General features: G+C 36.7%; 2 protein-coding genes across 2 annotated transcripts in view; both read right to left on the bottom strand.

Annotated features, from left to right (window-relative positions):
* Positions 1-9,136: 9,136 nt before the first annotated feature.
* Ccer1 (coiled-coil glutamate rich protein 1) lies at positions 9,137-10,987 on the bottom strand. Its single transcript, XM_087192586.1, has one exon. The coding sequence runs from the start codon at positions 10,520-10,522 to the stop codon at positions 9,389-9,391; it is 1,134 nt and encodes a 377-aa protein (XP_087048712.1). The 5' UTR covers positions 10,523-10,987; the 3' UTR covers positions 9,137-9,388.
* Positions 10,988-20,568: 9,581 nt separating this feature from the next.
* Positions 20,569-26,907, bottom strand: part of Epyc (epiphycan) — a 34,217-nt gene continuing 27,878 nt past the window's right edge. The window contains exon 7 of the mRNA XM_004844981.3: positions 20,569-21,031. Coding sequence (XP_004845038.1) covers positions 20,861-21,031 — 171 coding nt within the window. The 3' untranslated portion in view covers positions 20,569-20,860. The remainder of the gene's footprint in view (positions 21,032-26,907) is intronic.

The following is a 26,907-nucleotide window of genomic DNA, read 5'->3' on the forward strand; positions in this document are numbered from 1 at the left end:
ACAAAAGGCCAATGAACTCATACTTTCATTTTCATATCACAGGGTTAAAGCATTAAGCATTATTTGGTTTAGCAATTTGGATTTAAAATTTAAAAATATAAATCACAAATTTGTTAATTGTTTTTTCTATCACTATTAAAAGCAAAATAAATGTACTGTCATTGCAGTTTGTAAATGTCAATTAGCGATATTAATGTCAGGAGTACCTCAAAATATATTATGGGAATTCTTTATACAAAATATAAATTATTATACGTATGAAAATAATAGTGAGCAGAAATCAAAGGGCCTTTGCAGGTCTGTGTTTTCTCTCTTTAAATCTGATAGTTTATATCATGGTTTAGTCTTGGGTATTAAAAAAACCCTAATATTAAACTATGAGTCATACCCCAACACATTCAAATAAATAATATAAATTTCTTACTACAGTGCTTTGTGCTAACGTCATCACAATACCACAATACTTTTTATATGTCATAATTATATTATGTGTCCTCCTAAAATGCATCTTTAAATACAGTAGGAACATAGAGATCACTGGTTCATTTTAAGAGGTTTTGCCACTAGGTGGCGCCTATATATTAATAGTTGTACAGTCTAAAAGCTGCATCAAAAAGCAGAATAGAGAGTAAATGGAGGAAAAGAAGGCTAGTTTTATTTACTCTGCCTTCTATTCAAATATGTGTACAAGAAAAAGGGTGGAAAAAACATTTTTAAGAAAAAAGGGAAACAATTTTGACTTTTCAAAAGATGAACATGGACTTTGGAAAATCCACAGGAAGGGAGGAGGGGACACATAAAGTCACTTAGCCTTTTATGTCTATTTTTATTAGTACATGCCACTTAGACTTGACCTCAGCTTGCCATTTGATATAGTTTCCCAGCTAAAGGAAATTTCACAATCAATAAAAAATTACCAAAAAGTGAAAACCAGCGTTAAAGTTATGCTTTTGTTAGTACTATTCAATGGCACTGTCATATAAAATGAATAATCATGGCTTCTATAAGAACTAGAAAACATCAGTTAAGAGTCTATTTACTAGGACAAACAAAAAGTGACAGGCTAAAAAATGGAAATATATTCATAGGAGTAAATATTTAAATAATACATGATAACAATTATCGATGATTAAGATTACAAGTACATATGAAGATATCAGAAAATACAATTTTAATAACCTAAATAACAGCTGAAAATGTCAATCAATATCTACCCAAGAATTTTTTTAAAAGAAATATAAATTTCTACCCTTTGGTTTTGCACAAGTACTCAAAGTAATAACTGAGATATGAAGACATCACCAATAGAATTTGAAATATATGAAAAAGAACAAGCAATTATCATTAATTTTTGTTACAGCTCTTATTACAAAGTTATCTTAAGTATTGCACTGTGTTTATTTCTTTAATCACATCTGAAATTTTTATACCACAAGTTTAATAATGTGACACATCATCTAGATTATGAGAACTGTGATCTTGGAATGTGGAATCTGAGTTAAGTTTAGGACATATTTTAAAAACAGCCTCAAATATAAAGAAAAGAAAAAATGATTTAAAACAAGTAGCCTCACAAGATGATATGGAGAAACAGGCATAGTATATACAAACAGTTGAAAAATAAGGAGACTTCACCAAATGATAGTTCAAATATTTGTACCTCCAAGTTTTCATTGTCTTTGAAATATGCTGCCTTTGTTTACTTTTCCTATCAGGCAAAACTAGGATGAATTTGTGGTCAAAAGTCCATTTTTTTCTTTTTAGAGAGTTTTGAAGCAGATCTTCTTATTGCCGGAAATCAGACCATCTGTATTAGAATGAGAAAGATAATTCTGCCTGTGATCTTCACATAATAAATATTGAGATATCATTTGCATAAAATGAAAGGCAGGAGAGATTCAAGCTGATGACTTTTCAGCACAAAAGTATAAAGTCTTTGATTTAAATTTATTTATATTTAATGTTTTTACAATAATAGATTAGTAGTTGGAAATGCAGAGCTAGAAATGCACACATGCTCTTCATGCTGGAATCAGTTTCTCGTACTGTGATAGACTCACTGGAGTGCAACACCATTTACAGTGGAGAAATGTCACTCGCAACTTGTGAAATGCAGTCAGGGCCACACATCACAAGGCAATAGAAGGTGAAGCCACTTTTGGTCCATTATAAAATATTCTGTAGTTATCCATTACTTGGGGAAGGCAATTTTCAGTCCCTCCTCTTGGGCACCTTTCTGAATACAGGGATTTTCTTTTGGAGGAATTCTCTGAGGCAGTATTTTTATACAAGTGATTTTTCTAAAACAGTTAACATGCAAAAGTTGAATTTTGCGTTCTTATGCCCATCTTCAATGAATATATTCTGGAGTGAAAGTATGCTTCACTTGAGGCACTGCCAGAGAAATATGTAAACATGGTTTGTTTCAGGAATAGATTTGTCTCAAATCCTCCACCCTCTGCCTCCTCATACTGCCCCCAGGAATAGAACAATTATACAATATTACTATGTAGCCACGTATACATATATCAGTACATTCTGAGATGTCCTTCCTGTTTTGATTGTTCCAAATAAATCACCTCTGACTTCTCTTGACTTACTCTAGGATGACTGATTCCATCTGAGCCTTGGATACTATGCAACATTGATACGTGTGCGCTGAACAATTATAATTCAGTGAGAGATTTCAGTATTTCTATCATAGGTTCTTATCAATATCACATTGGAAAGACTATAATTTTTTCTTCCTGACTTAGAATTCAAGCTAAAGTAAGAAGGGTTTTTTTTAGATAGGTTGATTTAAATAGAGCTACAAGGACATATGTTCCAATAACACAATACGTTGATGGTTTTGAACTAAAAGTGGAGAACTTGATCCTGAAATTATTTCCTTCTTTGAAATTTACATACTTCATCTGTAAAAGAATATCTAAACCAGCAGTTCTTAGAATGACTACATGTTTAAAACTGATAATATATGTTGAATATGTTTTGCAGTCTCGAATGTGTTTTGAAATCTCACATCTATATTCTAATATTTTCAACTATTCTACATAGTATGTGACTTATGGATTTATTTAGTACAGCTTGGCATTTTCATATATCTTTGTCTCTCTTATAGTGAGCTTACTTTTATGTGTAGCATAAAAGGGAATTTGGAATGAAGTAGAAACATTGTGAATGATATCTAGTTTTATTATACACTTATACAATTACCTGTAAATTCTTATATCTTTCTAATGCAAAGCTTTGATTTTATTTTACAGATAGAGATAAGTAATACAACAATTAGACCAATTTATCCAACTTTGTTATTTTTCTCAGACATGTTCAGTGATACATATATATGTGAAATATTAAGCATTGTGTTTGATAGTCTTCATATTACTCACACGAACTATTAATTATTAAAAGAAATGATTCCCTCAAGTGTTACAGATGTATGCATTTTGATATCAAAAATTAATCCTACTATCTAATTGCTTATATGGGGAAAGAATGGGCAATTCTTCAAGATAGACATTAGGGTATTAGATGTCAACCATAGGAGTAAATAATACCCTATGGATCTAAGGGAAAGAGTGGTTGGGGTGAAATAAAAGATAGAAAATGTTCTTTGACAAATGTGTCCACCTTTAGAAATTTATTTGGTTTTCATAATTTTGTATGTGCAGCTAAAGTAATGTTTCTGATGGTAGTTATTCTCAAGAAAAAGAAAGTTGATCAATCATTTTGTTAATTATTTTGAGAAATTTCACATTTATAACTTCTCTAGTCATTAACACGTAAATTCTGGACAACACATATCAATGGTCTCATATGTTTATTTTTGAATACTTCTTATAACTAGTATATAACTAGTAACTATTGATTGTCGCTGTTCTGAGTGTTTGGCAAGTATTTGCCCATTTAATTTGCACAATCTCATTTAATCTCGTGAGATAGCTACTACAGATGATAAAAATGGGAAGTCAAAATTTTGATAACATTCTTGAGGTCACAGATATGACAAAATTTTGAATGTACACAATATAGTCTTAATCATTAAACTCCCATTAGGATTCTACAATAGATCTAGTCTGTAAACCACACACTTGTCTTTAAAAATGTACATGCTTGTGATTTAGAGATCTAGCTAAAATTCATACTCTGATGGAGTAGGTCTAGAGAGTGAAGGTTTGGAAGTTCTAACACTCTCTCAGGTGCTACAAATTCTACTGATTCATGAATCAAATTTTAAACATCAAAGCACTAGATGACTGAGACAAGAAGTCAAAACTAAATATCAAAGACAAATTAGTTATGCTTAGTTTAGGATAACTACTAAAATAGAATAGCTGGTTATTTCAATCCAATAGAATTGCAGTGAGATGAGATTTTTCTGGGCCTGGTTAAAGAGCTTAGACTGATGATCTAATGTTCAGAATTTAAATGGGCTATAATTAGAAGATGAAGTTCAGTGTATAATGATTAATATTTGTTATACTCTGTCTCAGTTTCTTTCCTACTACTGGGGCCAAATACCCAACACCTGCAACTTGGACACAGAGAGGTTTATTTTGGCTCATGGTATCAGTCCATGGTTGGTTAGCTCCATGGTATATAAAAAAGTGCTAAAGCCATGACAGGAAGCAGAGAGACAAGAGAAGGAGCTGGGGACAAGAATACATCTTTCTAGCCCATACTATGCCTGACTCACCTCCAACCAGGATGTAACTTCTAACAGCATACTCAGCTACTGAAGTCAGCTTCTCACAGTACACTGAGCTACTGAACGAAGCCACCAATGACTACAGTGCCCTGTGATCTAATCACTTTGCAAAAGCTCCACTTCTGCATACATTACACTTTTGGGCAAATTTAGATCTAAACCATAACACACTCCATAGTACAATTCTTCTTAGATATCGAATGTTATGTCTTTTAGCTTGATGTCCCCCCAAATGTACTCATAGGTAAGGTTTTGGGTAGGTGGCTGGATCATCGGTGTGTGATACAGGTTTATGGGTGTGTAATAACTGGATTAGTCCACTGATTGGACTGGCATAGTTCTAGATGTGACTGAATGCATTTACTGAAGACAAAAGACCTATCCAGGTATGGGTGGTGCCAACCAGTGGGCCTGTGGCCTGGGTGGAATATAAAGGGAAGGAGGAAAGGTGGGCTGGCTGCCCTGAGCTGTTTCTCCTCTTCCGTGCCCTTCTGCCATCACTCTTGCCTTGGATTGAAACCATGGACTGAAATTTCTACAAACCGAGCTACACTTGTGGGTGTTGAGTATTTTGCCTAACAATGAGGAAGTAACTAAGACATCAAGACGTCGGGAATTTGGTCCTCACAATAGGCCTAAATAATAATGGAGTATTATCATTACTTTGAGGAAGCAGAGCCCCAAGGTAACTAACTGCCTAATGCCACAGGTAACTTGGGCAGAAGGACAGCCTTTATCAGAGCCTGTCTACCCATCTCTAAATTCTTTTTTTCCTTTCCATCAAGCTGGCCTTGATATTTAAATGTGTTCCATTAATTATCTAAAACTACATATAGAAAAATGCTGGGCTGGTTAGCTCAGTGGTGCCGCACTTGCCTTGCAAACACAAGGTCCTGCATTCGATCCCTGGTACTGAAAAAAAAAAAAAGCTAGAACTAAAACAGCTAAGAAACAGCCATATATTGATTTTGTTTTAAATATACAGAAAACCCAAGCCAAAGTGATTCAAGTTTCAATTTCTTTTATTAATATGGACCCATCCAATGCAAGAACATAGCTGTATCTATTATTTTCTTGTGCTCTAAAATCCAAAATACATTTAAAGAAGCTTTTTTTTTCTTATCTACTCCCTTGCCCCATGATTTTCTGTGAGGTGATATTTGTATTATTTATTTTCCAGATGTGTATAATTGGTGTTACTCACAATAGATTGGTTATTTCATCCTTTGTGTTCATTTTAATAGAACTAAATATTTTTGAAATGCTGTCTTTTTAAAATATGGATGCTATAAAATTTTATATCATAGTGAGAGTTCAAAATTGATCTGAAAATGTCAGGTGTATTTACTATGCTCCAAGGGGTAATATTTTCCCAGAAAAAAAAATCTGTTACTGTGGAGACAGAATAATGAAGATAAATTAAGAAATGCTGTCAGTCAGGAGAGAAAAATATCAGAATTTCTACCCTTTAAAAATCCTCATGGTAGGCAGAAAAGGGGCCTAGGACTTCTAAAAGTGTTTGCTTTTTTTCTCCCAATAATTGGCAATAGCTCAATTCTTGAAGCAAGTACCTAAATGACACCTCTTTATCAGTGTCTACTCCATCAACATTGAATTTAACAATAATGATGAGCTTTCTCTGTAAACTTGTGTTTTTTCTTCAAGTATATCATTATGTCTAAAATTAAAGAGTAGATACATTCTGTTATGGTTTGTGTCCAGATGTCTCCGAAAAGCCTCATTAAGTCTTTTTCAGAGGTGAGTGAATCTAGAGCATGTGATACTGGGATTAAGGGTGTGTGATTACTAAACCACTACATGTGATTGGTTTGGCACTGCCCTAATCCCAGTAGTCTGGATGGGATAACAGGGGTAGAAACTCCCTGTTAAATTCTCTTGTTGCTTTGCTGCATTAGAGCCACCATGAACTGTTGCCACTCTGCCACCCTGCCTTGGAGCTGCTGTTTATAGACTGAAACTTCTATGAATTGCAAGCTAAATAAATCCTTCCCCCTCTAACTTTGGGTGTTGGATATTTTATTTCAGCAATGAGAAAAAAGTAATTAAAGGAGCTGTGCAAAGGTTTTCAATGGAAGCTGACAACCAGGGCACTCAAATCATGCTGTGCACTTAACTCAGGTGCTACTTCATTACGGGACAGTGAGAGGGGAGGCATCTGAGAAGTATAGAGATGGAGTACTGGGATGCCATTTCTTCTAACTCTCGGTGCTGCTTATGCTGCTTAATTATTTCATACTACCCTATAGGATCAATAAAGTTACCATCACAATATCTAGCTAATAAAAAAAATCCTAGGTAAACAATCATCAATTATTTATTAGTTTCTGCTTTCATTAATTTTTACTGGTTCCTATTTTAGAAGATATGGATAGCACAGGCATTAGCAGGTAATATGGCTTCTGCATACCTTCTCAGTGGTTGCTCCTTCCAGCAACCCTGGACCTTTTGTCTTCAGTTCCTCAAAGTCAGCATGCTCCTCCCAGCTGTTGACCTGCAGATTCAATACTGCTTCTTCCCACATGGTACACATCCTCAGACTCACCATTGATTCTAGGTTTTGTGATTTATCATTTCATATTGGATCATTTCCTTCAACTGCAGTAAGCAAGTTAACACTTCCTTTAATGTCTGTCTTTTTATTGAAAACCTTATGGAACACAGGGGTAGGAATATGTTCATTCATTCATTTTTGAAACTTTATCATTGTACACATTGCTTGAGACCTAATAATTGAGTAATGTGGAATAATAGGCCATGGACCAAAATGTAAAACCCTGCAGCATTGCTCATGTTTGCATCCTTACGGTGAATAGTGGACATTGCTCTGAGAATTGCGAATTAATGAATATTGCAATGAGAATTGTCCACATGTGATGGTGAAAAATTCAATTCCAATTGAAAGGGTTAACTTGGAGCGATTGTTTGCGGTGTCTTATTTTAAGTATTTATGGGATAGAACTTTTAAGGATTTATTGACTAGTAACAAGATTATGATTCTCGTTTCCCTCTACATATATATATTAAAAAATTAATAGAATGTCACTTGAAGAGTCAATTTAAAGTACTTTGATAGATCATTAAGAAATTACATCTTATAGAAAGTAATGATTTCAGAGTATAATTAAACATTTGGTTACCAACTGCTATAATTTGGAATGTTAGGTGTAATTTTTAAATTCTTATGATATTGTAGGTTTTTCTCTGTTCATCCCATTGGATATGGAAGTACTGCTGCATAATTATCTGATATTTAAATAACAAATGAGAAACAGGGTACTTTATTTTTAACATCTTAAACTTATTACCTTGAAAGCTGCATACACAGACATATGTGTGTGAAAATTCACATCCTGATATCACCATATAGTCTTCTCTTCAATAACCATTTAATTGTGGTATTAACTAAGCAGCACAGTTTGTAAAAAAAAAAAAAGAAAAAAGAAAAGAAAAAGAAATGTAGTCTTGGAAAAGGCAGGATCAAATTCTTCATCTAGGAACATTCTGGAATTGTGCTATGGATAGAATCTTTTATTCAATGCCCAGGAAGAAAGTTTTTTTTTTCTTAAAAAATGTTTGAAGAGAATCTGTTTTGAATGATTTATTCTTCATACCTAATTGTTTAGATATCTTCAGAAACTAGCTCACATAGGCTTAGCTTTATACATTTTTTACTTTCTTTATGAAAAAGAAAATTCAGGGAAAAAATAAAAAGGTATTCCACCACCCCAAAGTTCTTTTTTTTTTTTTTTTTTTAAAAAAAAATCCACTGTATAAAAACTATTTCTATGGTTCCTCTGACTTTATTACTCAAGAAACATATCTTGGAACAAGGGTTCAAAACCTAAGCTCTGTTCCTCCGTTCGGAGTTACCTTGGATTTTAACTAGATGTGCAAGTTGACCTGTGACCATGGGGAATCTCGCCCATGCATGGCATAGGGATTGCTGAGGCCATGGCAGAGAACCAATTCCACAGGAGCAACTTCACGTTCCTCTGAGGAAGATCCAAGCACCGTGCAACAAGGAATATATGATACTATGAGCGACGCCACACAAAACTGCAAATGAGGTTACCAAAATACGACCTTCACCACGAATTCTGAAATTCACAAAGAAATCTAGTGTTGAAAGCTGTTTTAAAATGGCTTCAGTTTTGAGAGCATAGTTAGACAGTCAAGGTATCACCTGCTTCTTAGATATGCCACAGTCAAAATACCGGTTAATCCCAGGCCTATTAAGTAGACAAGTTGTCTAGAAGGGGAAACAGCAAACGAACATTTCCAAGATGTGGTAATAAAATATTTGATCTTTTCCAGTAAAATAATATTTGAGAGCTCCTCTGCCCCCACCCACACTCATACATTACACACCACTGTTTAAATATTTTATAATAGCCAAAGAAGGTATGTACATGGACATGTTTATTAGTGGAACTCACTTTTAAGGTAGATTTTAATAAGCCTCTAATCCATTTTAATCTCAAACCAATTCCCTTCAGATATCTAACGGTCAATGTCCGGGATCATGAATAGAGTTTCTTGTGGCACATCTGGAATCATCTGGGCTAGGCTTAAATAAGAATAGTTCATAAAATCCTTTCCTTCTTCTTCTTCAGCCCCTACTAAGATTGACAAAGGCATTTCCAGGGGCAAGTGAGTTTATATGTCTCTCAGCTCTTCCTCCAGCCCTTGTTCCTCCACCTCCCTCTCCTTTTCCTCCTCTTTTCTCTCCTCCTCGTAGCCTCCCTCTTTCTCTTCCTCCTCCTCCTGTACATCTTCATCCTCTGTCCCTGCCTCCTCCTCTTCCTCCTCGCTCTCCTCCTCCTCTCCAGCAAATTCCTCCTCCTCGTACTCCTCCTCTGCATTACACTCCTCCAGGCATTCCTCCTGCAGCTCCAGCTCCTCCTCCTCCTCCTCCTCCTCCTCCTCCTCCTCCTCCTCCTCCTCCTCCTCCTCCTCCTCCTCCTCCTCCTCCTCCATCTCTTCCCCTGCCTCTTCCTCCACCAGCTGCGGGACGGGCGATTCTTTTTCCTGCACCTGTACAGGACTTAGGGCCAGCGAGGGATCCTGCAGGTAACTGTAAAAGGTCTCCTGCAGCGCCTCGTTCTCCTCGCCGTCGCTGGGGGGCGCGTCGCCGCCGGCGGAGCCCGGGGGGACCTGCTGCGCTCCCTGCGCCATCTGCCGGCGCTCCAGCTTCTCCTGCTGCCGCAAGTCCTGGTAGATCTGGTTCATGAGGTACTGCGTGGTGTTGCGCGGCGCCCTCATGCCCGGCGCCCGCCAGCTGTACAGGTTGACCGGCTGCAGCAGCATGCTCTGATCGACGGGCGGGCTCCTGGGGAAGGAGCGGCGAGGGGGGCGTCGCAGACGGCCCCTGCGGCCCCAGCGCTTCTTCCTGCAGGGGGGGCTGGCCCAGCCCGGGTTCCAGGGAGCGCACCAGCAAGAGCAGGAGCAATGGCAGAGCGGATGCACGCCATACACCTGCATCATTTCCACCAGGCAGGGCGGCTTCCGGAACTGGGCCGGAGGGGGGCCCCAGGGCCCCCCGCAGCGCCCCCAGTCAGGGTACCAACAGGGCCGAAGCGGTGGCTGGAACCAAGGGCCTGGGCCGTGCGGTTGCTTGGGCTTTCTCCTGGGGGGCTCGTACCCGGGCTTGGGGCCGTAGCTGTAGCGTCGTCGCTTGGACATAGGGGCGCCTCTGAGCCTTCGATGACAGGAAGACCAGGTGCCTAAGCGGGCAGAGGATGGCCAGCCGCCGCCCAGATTGCGGGGGTCCTCCTTTTGGAAGAGGGTCATGGTTCAGGGAGCTCCCGGAGGTCTAAATGGGAGCGTCGTAGAAGCTGTGGTCAACTGTGGCCAGATCGAACTGAGTGAAGAGCGTCCTCAACCCGTGTCACTGCAGCGCCACTGCCTGGCTCTGGGTGGCGCCTTCCTTCCAGGAGGACCCTGTCTGCTCCTCTCCGCGTTCTAGCTCTTCTGTCCTAATCGCTTGTCCTTCGCACCCGGGTTGTCTTGCCCAAGTGGGCTGGATGGGACTGGGGCTGGGTTGGTGGGCGGGGAGGAAGGTGTTGGTGGGCGGCACTCAGTGAGAGCCTCTCCCGGGTCCCACGTTCACCCACCTCTGCAGAGGCGCGGGCTGGGGACTGGGAATGCAGGCGGTGTGCATTCACGTGGCTGCTCCCTCTTAACCCAGGTGCTCCAAGGTCGCCGTCTTGGCCGGACTGAGGCGTCACGGGCAGCAGCAGCCCTTAAATACCCTCTGGGGACCCGACGTGTGCACTGCGTTCTTGGTTGCCTAGGACGACAGCCAATCAAGGTGCAGACGGTTACCCGTCTGTGGAGGCGGGGGTCTGGCCGCTGCTAGGAGACCACGGTGAACATTTGTGACACAGTATCAGAGAGGTTAGGGGGAAGGGACAAGATTAGGTGGGCTATTTAGATGAACCCTTTGTAGCATATTGAGGTGGGGTGTGGGGAATTTGGAAGATGGGTCTTCAGCTGAACCAGAACGAGGTGGGAGAACTTACTTAAAAGCCTCTATTCTATGTCTCGTGTGGGCAATGGCAAAGAAAAGCCCTACATTTGGCAATTGTGTCCCCACTTTATACTTAAGGCCAGTTTGCCCTCTTCTATCTCCAGGAAACTGGATTCATCACACATGAAACATTATCACAGAGCCTGTAGAGGTGCTATATAATCCTCCTGTCTACCTTCATGGTTTGTTGTGTTTCACAGGTTAGCGGATCGAAAGGTCATTCCACCCAAAGTAGACAGGCTAATGGACTTCAGAGCTAGTTTTCAAGGCTAAACCTTGTTTAACCCGCCAATTCTTAACCACCTTGTTATATTAGCAGCACACCTTAAATAAGACTTTCATGACTAATTAATGAAATACGTATGACAAAGAATTTTGCTTATTCCAACATACAATGCATATGTCAGTTGATTAAACAATCTTAATTACCAGGAAGAGTACCACGAGTTTGGCTTTCGGAAGATTATTTCAATTATGCCTTTGTTTCGTTTCTTCACTCTCTATACATTAGATACATTGGGAGACTAAAGGAATCATAGTTAAACATATGGGTTTTTATTTGGAGTTAATTCAACTTCAGCTCAGTTTGGTAACCTTGGAAACTCTCAAATTCCTTAACCATACCATTAATGTGGTTTTCTTATAGTACATATTCCACAGAGTGGTGTGAACGATGGCATAAGGTATTTCATTAAAGCACTACCACAAGTACTCATAAAGACTGTCATTATTATCATATGTAAGTACTTTACGACTTTAGGAGGAGTTGGTACAATAAATGTAAAGACCTTAAACCCTGTACCTGATGCAACAATGGGCATTCCCACCACCCTTGTGTTCTTTTGTTGTTCCACTTCATACAAACGTCAAGGAGGTGCTACCAGGCTTAGTCCTAGGGATAACCAGCTCAGAGTATGTTTCACTTTATTACCTTCCTACAGTAAATGGTTATACGAGATAGAACGCTACCTGCTAAGAATCTCAGTCCACTAAATGCTGCAGAAGCAAAATATGCGAAGACCCTAAGGCCCAAAAGATGACTTACGTGTCCCTGGCTGAAAATTGAGAAAAGAATGACAGTTGTTGATGGAGATGCCAAGGTTTGCCATGGGACCTGCCACAGGTTTCATTCGATCTCTCTTGCTCTGCGGTGTGCAGAAGAGAAGTCTACTTTATTGAAAGTACAACATGTGCTCCCTTTAGCTTCCAGGGTCCCCTTATAGATGCAGACTCGCACCTTTAACAGTTACTTTACTCTTGTTCTACTTAACTCAAAATGGAATGGTCATAGTCCACATTTATTTTCCTAAAGATGTGTCTCATACAATGTGGATTTTTACTTGAGAGCTTTAGAAATTGACTGTATTACTTCAGTGGAATTCACATTATTCCCTTTTAGTTTATGAAAAATCCTTGACTCATTGTACAAGTAATTAAGGACATCATTTTTGATCAATTGATATGAGTTTAATAGAAATAATTTTGGTTTATTTTTCTTAGTTTTTCACCTTACTAAAATCATTTGACTCAGGATTATCTTGCCCCAGGCTTCTTAAGAGAAGCAGAAAATTGTCATTTATAATCTTTTTTTCTAAAATTAGAATTACAATACAATTTTAACTATGCTTAAACCACCCAAGATAAGTTAATACCAGAGCATGTTAAACATAACAATCAGAAATCAATTGAGAACATTTAAAAGCACATTTCTAATTGACTTGTAAATATTGTGAGATGAAATATTCTGTTTCAGTAGTAAGTACGTTCCTCATGTTTCTATATATTGCATTAGTTTTCTGTTCCTGCATAATAAATCACCACAAACTAAGTTACTCAAAACAACATACATTTATTACCTCAAAGGTTCCCAGTGACAGGGCTCGAAGAATAGCTTACTGGAGCCTCTGCTCAAGATCTTGCTAGGCTGTAATCAAGATGTTGCCTGGTTTGAGTTCTCATACTAAGGCATTCTCTGGAAAAGTCCACACCCAAGATCCTGCCTGCACATTACTGGCAGAATTCATTTCCCTGAGGCACTCTGACTGAGAGATCTGCCTTTTTTCGATCTACTGGCTAGAGGCCACCTTCAGGTTTTAAAGGGCAAGTACATGTCCTAGGGCACTGTTCTAGTTCCTAGGAACCCATAGTTCCTTCCCTTGAGGTTTTTCATCATGGCTGGTCACTTATCAAGCCAGCAGAGAGAATCTCTGCAGTTCTTCCTAGCAAGATAGGTGTGTGCAAATATATATATATATATATGTATATATAGTGTGTGTGTGTGTGTGTGAGAGAGAGAGAGAGAAAGAGATAATCATGGGCATGACATGCATACTAGCCATCATCTTTGCCATGTTCAATTAGTTAGAAGCAGTACCCAGATCCCACCTGCTTACAAGGTAGGAGTGGATTGAGCATGGAAAACACAAAGGTATGATACCAGGAGGCAGAACATCACTGGGGATGAATCACCTTAGAGCTACCTGCCGGGTATATGAAATAAATCCGTTAAAATATGTTTAAATTGTGCCCTTGCATTCACTGGCAACAATGTTATCTCAAAAACTTTAATGACATTGTTGGCATTGTGAAATTCTAAAACATCCGGTTTTATGATAAAAGGCATAGTGTGCTTTATACCATACTTTATCATTATTGCTTTAAGTTCCAAACACATTGCAATATTGGTCTGAACTTTTTCTGCATTTGTGTCAAATAAAAAGAATTAACTCTAACACTTGGTGGCAGTACTAGCTCATTTACAATTCAGTAAGCAAGGATAACTACAGACAACAATGATAAGTAAATTCTTCATTTTAAAATTTTATTACAAATTTCATTGTAAAACTGTTCCATTCCAAGTTGACAATATTCACTAGCAATTATTCTAGACTGGTGGAATTGAGTATATTTATGAGATTTGAGCATTTTTCATTTGGCTTTTAAAAAGTAAACCTTAGTTGGTTAAACTTCTAAATGAAGATTCTTCAAAGAGAAGTTAGGTATACTGTATTTTGTCAGGGAAATGTAATTCAATAAATATTTAAGATCTTATAATGGACAGCTAAATTACATATAAATTAATATACTGACAGAGAGGGATTGGGCCCTCAAGGAACTCAGCACAAATAAGAGATCAGAGCTGTGGCTGGAGGCAAACATAAAGAGAGCCAGGCCCCAGGGCGGAGATGCAATAGCCAGGCCTACAAGATAAACAGCATCTAGAAACCCACCATCTGATCCAGTGGGCCCAGACAGGCGTCAGGCACATAGGTGGGTGGCCGGGACATCCCAACACTCTCCTCTTTTTACCCAAAATGCCTTTATTCTTTCCATATTCCCCTGCTATTGATCTATTGGATCAGTATTAGCTAAGTGGCTATACTTGTAATCCTTAGGTTATTGATAGTTTGACCCACATTTTACCCATGTTATGGCTTTTCTATATAAATTACACCTGACAAAGGGATTCTGTGGCCGCCACTTTCAAGATCTCTCCTGTCTGTCACTGAGGAGTTTTCTTTTAAACCTTTCCAATTCTTAACCTCCATGGTCCCTTGGAATTCAGTCTTCCATACTAGGAGGATATCAGTTTGACACATCTGACATCTAGCAGGTCTGGAAGTATATTTTTCCTATAACAATCCATCTACTTGAATAATGTGTTACAGGATGCAAATATAAATAAATAGCTAGGATGCATGATTTTCCCTGTCAAAGATTTGAATTGTCCATAGCAAAAACACCTATATTTGGAATTTTAATCTAAAAGGAACAGTACCATCTCTTTGGCAAAGATTAAGTACTGTACAAGATATTAGGCATTTTCAAGGTGAGATAAAGAGAATTCAAAATTACTCATTGCTTTGTCCTGATAATTTGGGAAGTTGAGAGGCTAGTTTGCAAATCTGTGAGGTGTGTTATGCATCAGGGAACACCACTGTGATACTTGTCCATTATGAACTTTGAAATCCTTGTAAGCAAATCATGAAGAGGAAATTAACTCTGTAGTAACAACAAAGTCCCTCTTTCTACAGATTCCATGGTGAGAGAATGTTAGCTTTATACTCCTAACGGTATGTTGTGTAGGTATTATTTGCTTTTATACCACCTTTTGAAAATGCTATTAATCCCATAGATTTTCAGATAATTAATCAGAATGTATCGTGACATCTGAAAGATTTGTGTGTGCTCAGTAATGATTAGACAGGCTTTGTTAGCCTAAGCATGTTTGCATATAAATAATTTTAAAGTAGAATATATTCAAGGACAATGGAATGTTATGAGTTTTTTTCTTAGGAAATAATCTATGCTATTTAAGGAAAAATAAATGTATCAAATGAATAAGAAAAGAAGTTGGATCATTTAAAATGCGTTTAATCAGGGATCAATTTAAGCATTAGAACTGTCGATTAAGAGGGTGAAGCGTTTGAAATGACCATACAGTTCCAGGTTTAGCATAAGATTTTTTCTTCCAGAGTGTCTTAGTTACTTTTCTTTTTGCTGAGACAAAATACCAAATACCAAAAGTTAAAGAAGGAAACGTTTATTTCAGCTCACAGTTTGTAAAGGTTTCAGTCCATAATTGTTTGGCTCCAAGGCAATATAGCATGGCACAGGGGCATCACAGAGGAGAAATAGTTAATGGCAAGGAAACAAGAGACAACAAATCAGCAAGGAAGCAAGCAGCAGCAGCAGCAAACAACAGCAGCTGAAACCCCTCCCTTTTATCCCTTCCAAATTACACAGCTTTTGGGTAGGGCCTTCCAAGGTGGGCCTTCCCATTATCCACACCCAGAACTGTGGTAGACCAATCAGTGGGCTAGTTTAGTGACCACACACCCTTAATCCTAGCATCACACAATTTAATCCCAACATCACACACCCTAGATCCAGCCACCTTCCCAAACTCCCATCTATAAAGACGTGAGGCTTGAAGGGGAAATTTAGACACAAGCCATAACACAGAGGCAGGCACAGTATCTGTGCAACTATTATTTAACACTATCAAATTTTCATAGTAATGCCTGTTCTGCCAGTTTCTATTTTTGTTACAAATTCTCCTGATTTGTAATAACGGTGTGCTGAGAAGGCTGTGGGACAGAAAGTCTATATAATTGGCTGGAGGATCAGATATCATCAATAATGGTCTTGTAAGTAGGGCCTTCCTATAACTAACTCATGAGCCCTTTATCCATAAATGAAATAATAAAAATTATATTTTATGCTTTGTTCCTATAAAGAATATAATCCAAGTTAGATTATTATTGTATATATTATTATCATTATATCCTCTTTTTATTTTTAGAATAAACTGAGTATTTTTGTAGTCCCCCAGATGATTCTGGGCTACCATGCCTACTCTGTTTAATGACTAAGTCAGCTCTGTCTGCTAGGAGCTTCCTTTGATCCTCAGGACCTTCCTTCTTCCTGCTGATTTTGTAGCGGCCATGTATGTGGAGGACTCTTCTGGCTCCCAGAAATGATTCCTCCATTCTCACTTGAAAGAAGGCTTTTGATCATTTGCAAATCACTATCCTATGTGAAGAGACAATGCTGATTTAGATACCTCTGTTTACTTTGTACACAATTTTCTTGTATTACAGAACAAGAAGACTTGTTTATGTTATTTAAGGCACATTAATGGGGTGGAGTCAAATGGCACTAAAAACTCAGCCCTTAACCTAGGAGAAATTATTTAATCTCTTTCTTTGGCCTCTCACTTGGAATATTCATTTTATTCAATTGTCATCTTGTGAATTAATATATACTGCATGCCTAACCAGAATGCTTGGCATATAGTTTGATTATTGGCTATTTTAACAGAGGTGCTAACCTTAAAATGCAATAGCATTCAAATTTAAACTATAGATCTAAATATGATTCTCTGATTCTATTCATTGAAATATGAGCCATTCTTATCGTCTCTTGATTTTTTTACCATCATCTATACTAATGATGCATCAGAGATCTTGGTATTTTAGGGAGCATGGTACAAAGTTGGAATCATAGTTATTCATTTGTCTACTCACAGTATTAATCATTAAACCTTATTAAAATACATATATATCACTATAGCAAATTATTTTTGTTTCTCCTGTAATACTTTCTCTCATATTTCCCACAAATTAAAGCCAAAGGAACAATGAAAATTAATTTTGGCTAAAAATAGTTCTTTCTGTTAAAATAACTGATTTTTTCTAAGGTTCATTGCAATTCCTTTTCTTCAAATATAACAAATTAAAATCATCCATTTAGATGCCTCCTCGGTATATCAGAATTAGAGAAGTCAGTCATTTTGTTTTTCTGATTTCTTGCCCTTATAAAGTCATGATGAAAGAAGAACTATCATGTTTACAAATGTAATAGTAAAATGGCTTCATTAAATGTTACTGATGTTTCTTTATCATTACCATTGCTACTCATCAATATTTTCTGTGTCTCTAAAAAGACTTAAAGGTAGAGAAGGAAGGTCATTTCCCATGGTAAATCACCATTTTCTTCACAATACTAGGATTTGGAGATGGTGATAAATAGAATTTCAAAGATAGTACTGCAGAATTCCTGGCCTCTGATTATTCAAATATTTATTCACAGAATTGCATTATAAATTTTTTGCAAATGTAATTAAAGTCACAAATGTTTTGACCTTAAAATATTAGTTATCCAATTTGATCTGACTCTGTCAAGTGAGCACCTTAAAAGCAGAGAATTTTCTTTGGATAACAGCAGAAAAATAAATGAGAGAGGTCAGAAGCACTACTAGGATTGGACAGGTAATCTCTGGATTGAAGATAGAAGGAGCCATGTAATGAGAATTGTGCACATCCTTTAGGAAAAACAAAGAACCTTGTATGACAGCAAGAAATTAGGGAACTCAACCAAACCTAGAACCATTAGAAACAAATTCTCCCAACCATCTAAATGAGCTTGGAAGTGCATGGTTTTCCACACCTCCCAGATGAGAGTCCAGGCAGCAACATGTGAATTTTTCTAGTAATATCCCAAGCAAAGAATGCATGCAAGTCATATGGAATGTCTGACTTAGAGAAACCAAGATAATAAATGTTTTTGAAGCTGATCATTTTGTTGTTGTTGTTGGTCACAGTGGAAAACTAGTATAGAAGCAAAATGTTAGAAAAAATTGCTACTTTCTGTGTGGTTCAGAGTAATGTAGTTTTGAGGGAATGTACTGTTAAACTCTTCCATTGCTGAGACAAAATACCTGACACATGTAAATAAAAGGAAGAGAACTTTAAATTGGCTCATGGTTTCAAAGGTTTCCGTCCATGGTCTCCTGCCTTCAAGGCAGAAACATAGTGGTAAAAAGAGTATGGTGTAACAAAGCTGCTCAATGGGAAACAGAGCACAGGAAAAGAGTACTGACTAGAAATATACCCAAAGTTCTGCTCCAGTGACCTACCTCCTCCAACTAAGCACTACCTTCTAACAGCATATTCAGCTGTGCACATTGGTGGGTTAATCCACTGTTGAGCATGTTGTCCTTTTAATCCAATCATATCCCCAAATGTCTCTTAATGCAGTCAAATTAACAATTAAGATTAACAGGCACAGGTAGTGTATCTACCATGTTTAAACAAAAGTTCTTTCAATCAGTTTTTAAATGTCACTGGTTTGTGGCACTTGATGGTTGGTTGGTTGTTCTATTTTAAGCTTTTCACCTTTTGGGATATTGTAGTTCTTATTAAATACACAGTTTTTCTCCTTAGCACTCAAAAATTAGCATGTGCTTTTCATTATTAAAGACACATTAGTATTTATACTTTTAAATTGAGTCAAGAAAATATTTATATACCAAACCTGGGAACATTTTAGCAGAATGTTCTCTAATTGTTACATTACAGAAATTTTTGATTTAGCTCCAATGTCTGTGAATAGTGATATTATAACAAATGATCCAAGGAGAACAAATTAGATAAGTTTTGCATAAAATATATTTGATTGAAAGATAGAAGTAGTTGAAAAATAATTGTATTTTAAAATGTTACAAGTATACTTCCAGTTGTCTCTTAAGTTTATTAACTCAGAAATAGATTATGTAATGGCGAAAGTTTGATACTATACCATAACAATGAGGTTGTAAAAATTGTACACTCTCCAATCGTGTAGTGAACATATAAGTATATAAAATGTCTTTTAAGGGTAATTTAAAAGCATGTACTAAAATTTAAAATAATATTTTACACCAAACTCTGCCTTTGTGAATTTATTCACAGATGCTCTCTCCCACATACATAAAGTTATTTACTATCAAGCAAAGATATTTTTGTAGTTTTGGTATAAATGCAAAATATATACACTTATGTAATGGAATGTTGCTTGAACATTTCCCCAAAAATATTTGTACATGAAACAAGCAAAGTTCAGAATAGTTACTACCTTTTGTACTTAAAAATACATGCTTATATTTATGTATTATATATGTAACGGTGGATCTGTATAAATGTAGCACGCACACACACACACACATATATATGCATATATATATAGATATATGCATATATATGTATATATATGTCTGTATATATTTTAAGGCATATACATGTATATATATGCCTAAAAATAGAGAGATGATGAATGCAAGTTTTTGCTCATCAGGGAGAAATTCATAAATTAATTCATTATTTCTTTCCTTTCTTTCTTTATTTTATTTTATTTTTTTGGTATCAGGGATCGAACTCATGACCTTATGCTTGTAAGGCAGGCAGCAGAACCACTGAACTAAATCCTCGGCCCAGAAACCATTATTTCTAATGAATAAAACTCAGGTGTCTTGCAGCTGAAAGAAAACTCACTTTTCATTGCATACCCTCTTGTCTTTCAGTTTTTAACCAGGCACCCATATTATTGCTGTATACATTTTAGGTACATCAGCTATTCTTACAAAATGTTTATTATTTCTTACCATGCTAATCCATACTTTCCATTTTTCTACATTTGATTTTTCTGCAGGCACAAAAATATACAAGTACCTTCAAATTTAGCACAGATATAAAATGAAGCTGCAGTTCTTTAAAATGATAATATGTTATCTTTCAAAACTGGAGTTGTATGTATTATTGTTGGATACAGTTATTTCGTTTTGTGAGTATAAAAAATATATCCCCACAAAACCATTTTCATTTTCAAACATATTTATTTCTCTCTTTATGCTCTTTAATGAATTAGGAAAAAAACATGCATTAGTAAAAAAGAACTAAGAAAGTTTAGTTAAAAACATCTAAATCTTTGAAAAATACCTAAATGCTCAAATTTTTCTTTATTATATACTTAATTTGAAGTTAGATAGCATATGAATTCCTAAAACTTGCAAATTATATGTGATTTATAAAAATTACTATGAAATATGTTCTGTCCTTTAGCTTTCTCATTCTTTATATTTTGTATGTTTATTACTAACTCATCTGATATATCCTTAAATTATTAGATTTTCATCCTATCTTAACACTTTTAGTTGTACTTTATGTCATGTTATCTTTCAGAATATAATGTGAAAGTATCATACTAAAGTTTTGCTTTGAGGAAAGAAAAAAATCATTTTGATGTAGTAGATATCATAAGGCTAATTATTTTTTCTGAAATTAGACAAGACTCCCAATAGGCAAACGAGGTAGACAGATGTATGCTTGTGGAGTTCTGCTGAGATTAATGGGGTTTCCATCCAATCGAATATCCTCTAAGGCCTTACGAATATATGTCAAATTTTTAACATTACAGAAAGTATCTTCATGCATCTCCAGAATGTTGTTATTCTAAAATAAATAAAAAAATAAATTAGAAGACAACGTATAACATATACTTAGTATCAATTGATATTGTAGTCTACTTTATTGCACACCCATTTTTATTTTGTTTCTTCCCTCGATCAAAGCTATGTATTATGTGAATATTACACACCATGCTCTTGCCAGTTAATGAGAATAAATAAAAACTAGGCATACAGTTGCCTTTACAGAGCCTAAACCTCAACGTGAGAAACAGAAAATAAGTAGGTGAGAACAATTAAAAAATTACAAGTATAGTAAAACCTCGGTTCACAAACACTTCTGTTCTCCAACAATTCATTTTGCAAACAGAATCTTTAGATAAAAATTTGCTTTCATTTGGAAACTTTGCACAGGGTGATAAACAAGACCATGGCTATCTTCCCAGCATGGACACAAAGGTGGCCATCTTCCCTAGAATTGTGGAATAAATTAAGTGAACCGATGGACCCTTGTATTATAAAGAAAGGATTGTGTCTATAAAAAAGTTATCTTAAGAGGTGACAATTGAACTGAGAAAGGAATGAGAAGACAGGCATGGGAAGAACTAAGGGAAGTATATCCTTGGCAGAAAAAACACAAAGTTTAGGGTCCAAGGAGGTATGATGTTAAGTCACCCTTGCACAATTGAGCTGTTCTGCAAGAGGCTGAAGTGATATGAAAGAGGGAAGGAGCCAATAACAGTAAGGCAAGTGGAGCCCAGGACCAGAATTTTAAAAGTAGTTTTTGTGAATGTATTTAACATACTATAAAATTCATATATTGTACTTAAAATCTACTATCTAATCATTCTAATATACTCAGAGTTGGGCAACCATCACTACACCCTAATGTTAGAATATTCTCAATACCTACAAAATAAATCTCATATACAGTACATTAACAATAAACCCCCATTTTCCCCTTCCCTCAGTTCCCTGACAACTGCTCATCTACTTCCTGAGTCCATAAATTTTTACTTTAAACTTGTTACATGAAAAGGACCATGACCATATCATATGTTATCTTTTGTGACTGATTTTTTCATTTAGAATCATGTTTTCAAAATTCATACATGTTGTAGCAAATACTGGTGTTTCACTCTTTCTATTACCAGAGAGTATTGAACTATCTTGATATAGAATATTTTTTATTTTTTATTACTTAAATTCTTTTATTGGTACATTTTAGGTGTACAACACAATTACATTTCTCATTGGGAACTTGTACCTTTACGTGATGCATCTTGGTTCTTATTTTTTCCCCATTCCTAGCCCTCCCTTCACGCCCTCCACCCTTCCCTATTTACAAAGACTTTGTTTCCATTTTTTCCATTTCTCATCATTTTTCCTTTCCCTTCTTTCCTTTCCCCTGCCCCTCCCACTACCCCTACCCCTTTGGACCTTTTCCTTCTATTTTGCACTATCAATTAGAATATTTTTAATTAATTTATTCATCAGTTAATAGAAATTTGGATGGTTTTCAAATCCAACTTTACTTTTATAAATAATGTCTTAAAGTTGTCATAAATAATGCTTTTATGAACATTTTCACATAAGTTCTGTATGGAGACATGTTTTTAATATTCTTGAGCATATGAGGTGTGATCTAAAATTACAGTGAATGTTTAATTTTTTAAAATATACCACAGTACAACACACATTGCCATTAATCTCCCTCAAAATGCACCTTGCTTTGAGTACACTTATCTGAACCTTTATTGCTACTTTTTGAAGGGGTAATGGAAGTTCTCTTTCTGGTATTTAGCTGTGCTATCATGGCTGCCTTGATGTCTGAACTGGTTCAAAACATCTATCATTCATGATAATTAGATTTTGAGAAAGAACTAGAAGTTGTATAGTGCCAGACAGAGTGAAAAAAGTGAGTGAAGACACATCATAATGTTTTTCAAGGCTGTCTTTCCATTGACTGGCACTTGGCAGCAGCATTCACTTTATTTTGTATTTGTTTTATTAACCATAATTCGTAAAGACACTCAAGAAAGATGACTTCCAGAAACGTTTCAGAAAGTAGCAGGAATGAAGGGATACATATATTTGAAACACAGGGGAGTATTTTGAAAAATATTAGTGGCAGTATGTCTTTTACTGTAATAAATTACAAAAAATTAAGTATTCACTGTGTATTTTGATCATACTCTATGTATTTAGACACTGAATTGTATGATCATGTAATAAGTCTGTTTAATCTTGAAGAAATTATTAAATTGGTTTGTAAAGTGGCTACAAACGTCTAGACTCTCATAAAAAATATATGTGTTCCAACCTAACCAACATTTATAATGTTCTTTTTTATTTTGGCCAATCAAGTGGGTGTAAGTGATATCTCATTGTGGTAAACAAAATCAATAAATTAATTTGGCACGTATTTCTACCTTGATAATACTGTCTTCTAAAAAGTAATAATAATACTGCCTTCTGAGCCATGAATCTTGGGGCATCTTTTCTTTATTTGAATCTTCTTTTGACAATGTGCTGTATTTTTTTTTCTTTGTGGAAATTACGTTTTTCGTTGACGTGGATCATTATCATTGCGTGCAAGCCCAGCCTTCCCTGCGGGGTCCAGCTGCGCTGTTTGCAGAAACCATGTGCTGGTCTCTGACTCTGCTTCTCAGGCTCATGGTTTGCTTTTGCAAACTGTCCAGGGTAAACTGAGGAAGCTGCAGTCTAGGGTATCTTCAATCTAATAGATGCTACTAAGAGGTTTAACAGCAGGGAACTGCACTTCAAGGACCCCAAGATAAAGAACAGCAATCAACTGTTTATGTGCAGCAACTAGTTTAATACGTTTTGTTGTTGTTGTTGTTTTGTACCAGGGATTAAATTCAGGACGTTGCACTTGCAAGGCAGGCACGGTGCCACTGAGCTAAATTCCCAGACCTAATATGTATTTTTAAAAATAGTCTCACCTATTTCTCCCAGCCATGCTGTGAGGCAGGTGGAGGAATTATTTTTATGTATGTATGTATGTACAGAATTTGGTTGGTTGTTTTTTTGAGACAGGGTCTTACTATGTAGTTTAGGCTGGCCTTGAACTCACTATGTAGCCCAGGCTGCCATCAAACTTGAGATGATCCTCCTGCCTCAACCTTCTGAGGGCTGGGATTACAGACGTGCCCCACGACACCTCCTTCCCCCCTCCCCGTTTAATGAGGGAGTAGAGACTGTTGTGATAGTCTTACTAAGTTGTCTGGGCTGGCCTTAAACTTAAGTTTTACTTTCTGCTTATTTGTTTTGTGTTTTTGAGACAGGGTCTGGTTATGTAGTTCAGGCTGGCTTCACACTTGCAGGGATCTTCCTAGTCTCCCAAATGCTAGGATTACAGGCATGTGCCACCATGCCTGGCTGAACTTGTGAACCTCCTGCCTCAGAGTTCTAAGTAGCTGGGATTATGTGCATGTACCATTTTGCCTGGTTGTGCCACGTTTCTCTAAATACAATATGGCTTTTCTTGGTGCTAGCCTAAAAGCGATACCATCCTGTGAAAGACTGTTGTTTTCTTTCTTTTTGTATGCTTCATTCCACTTCTCCCTGTGTGTTCCATCCTTCCTCCTGTTTCAGCTTTTGTGAATGCCACTTTGCAGGACCTGTATCTCTATGTCTACTCTCCTGTGCCTGAGCGTGGCTCTTGGCCCTTTCATTATCTGTAACTAAATCTATACTGTTCTCTTTCTGATGGATGTTCTTCTTGTGCTGTATCTTTCTGTTTCTGTTCCTATCACTCCATTTCTTTTTTGTCCTCTTTCCTGCTCTGCCTCTGTTTCAACTGTCCCTTGTGCAGAAATGAAATGTGGTCCTGAGCAAAATAGCTTTCATTTCGGAAGAGGGCTTCATTTCTCTGTTAGGATGTGTGAAGTAGATGAATGGACGGAGACCTCCAACTTCTCTTTCAGTTCTGGAACTCAATATGAAGACATCTGTATGTCAATCTCAATTGTTTTTCTTCTAGAAGCATTTTCCTGGTGCATATTGCTAATTCCTAAGGGAAGGCAGCAAGGACTTATAACCACTTGTCACTATGGAAAAACTGGAGCTAGTGACCAGGACATCTGGCTCTCTCTGCCTTCGCCTCACCCACCCCACTGGCCCGGGGCTGGGGAAGGGGAGGCGTCCACGGTGACAGAACAGAAGCCCTGGGCGGTGTCCGCGCACTAGGAACCAACTGGAGGGCTCCAAGCTCCACCAGGCCAGCTGTTCGCGCCGCCCACCGCGGACGACCCGGGGAGCCTGGGGAAGCTGGGAGTCCTGGCCGACCCGCGCCTGTCTCGGCTGCAGGGCCTGGTCACGTGGGAAGCTGCTCGCGGCTTGGGGCAGCACCCCTCCTGGCTGGGCTGGTGCTGGGGCGGAGCTGTGTTGTATTTTTAAGTATAAAAGTCTTCTACTTCTTTGTTAAATTTAGTTTTAAATATTTAAAGTAGTTTGAGTATTAAAATATAATTTTTAATTTTGTTTTTATATAATTTATTGATAACACATGAAAATGCAATTGATGTTTATATATTCATCCTATGACCTGCCATTTTATTGTACTCATCTATTCAAAGAGTTTTAGTGGAGTGTTTGGAAATTTTCTGTGTATAAATTATGACATCTGGAAATAACAAAACTTTCATTTCCCATTTGAATACTATTTGTTTGTTTGTGTATTTATTTTATTTATTTTTGCTTAATTGCCCCAGCTAGGACTGCTAGGTACGTTACCAAATAGAAGTAGTGAGACAGTCCTGTCTTGTTTTTGATCTCTCTCCGTGTGTAGGTGCAGAGATTTTTTTATAAATCGTCTTTATTGGGTTGAGGAGGCTTCCCATTAGTTATTAGAATACATTCATATGTTAATATTGTTATTTATATATTTCTGTTATCAGAGTATGGTATATTACATTCCTTGATTTTGAAACTTTGAACTGTTCTTGAATTCCCTTGATAAATCCCACTTAGTCATGTTGTCATCTTTATACGTTGGTGGATTCATTTGGTTGTGTTTTGCTGAAGGCATTTATATTATTCTCATAAAAGATATTAGTATTCAGTTATTTTTCTAGTATATCTTTGTCTATCTTTGTTATTGAGATTAATATTTGCCTTCTACAATGAGTCAAGGAAAGTTCTTCTTTTTATATTATTTTGAATAGATTTGAATGATTAATATTAATTCTTTTTTAAACATTTGATAGAAATAATCAGCAAATACGTGATAGAGTTTGCCTGAGAATATTTTAAATTACTGAGTCTATATTTTTTTCTTATAGATTTATTCAGATTTTATATTTATTCTTTAGTTAATTTCAGTAGATTGGGTCTTAAGAATTTATCCATTTTATCAATTTAATTTTTGCCATGTAATTAGTTGTTTGTAAGTTGTTTGTAGTATTTCTTTATTCTTTCCTTGGTAGTAACATATCTCTTTCTGTTCCTAATTCCAGTAATTTGAAATTTTTCCTAGGTAAGTGTGTCTTATTGAACTTTTAAAGAACTAGCTTTTGGTTTTGTTTAGTTTCTTTATTATTTTTCTATTATAAATTTCATTTTTCTTCTCTACTTTTATTATTGATATCCTTTAACTTGCTTTGTGTTAGTTTATCTTTTCTAGTATTTTAAGATGTAAGAAAGGGTTATATAATTTTTAAATATAGACACAGCTAAAACATTTCCCTTTAATACTACTTCAACTCCGTTCTATAATTTTTCATGTATTTCTGTTTTCATTTGCCTCACATTACTTCTTAACTTCTTTGAGATTTCTTTTTTGAATCATTGGTTAAGGGAAGTTGTTTAACACCCACATATGTGTGAATTTCTCACATTTCCTGTGAGATTGATTTTTTTATATAAGTCCTTTGGAATGAGAAAATGTATTTGTGTGTT

Source organism: Heterocephalus glaber, unplaced genomic scaffold, assembly GCF_053883595.1.
Source record: "Heterocephalus glaber isolate CG9 unplaced genomic scaffold, H.glaber_assembly_v1.0 deba00001572, whole genome shotgun sequence".
NCBI classification, from domain to species: domain Eukaryota; kingdom Metazoa; phylum Chordata; class Mammalia; order Rodentia; family Bathyergidae; genus Heterocephalus; species Heterocephalus glaber.

What these genes read in the sequence shown, in the direction of transcription:
- Ccer1 (XM_087192586.1), bottom strand. Translation starts at nt 10,522, where the DNA reads ATGACCCTCTTCCAAAAGGAGGACCCCCGCAATCTGGGCGGCGGCTGG.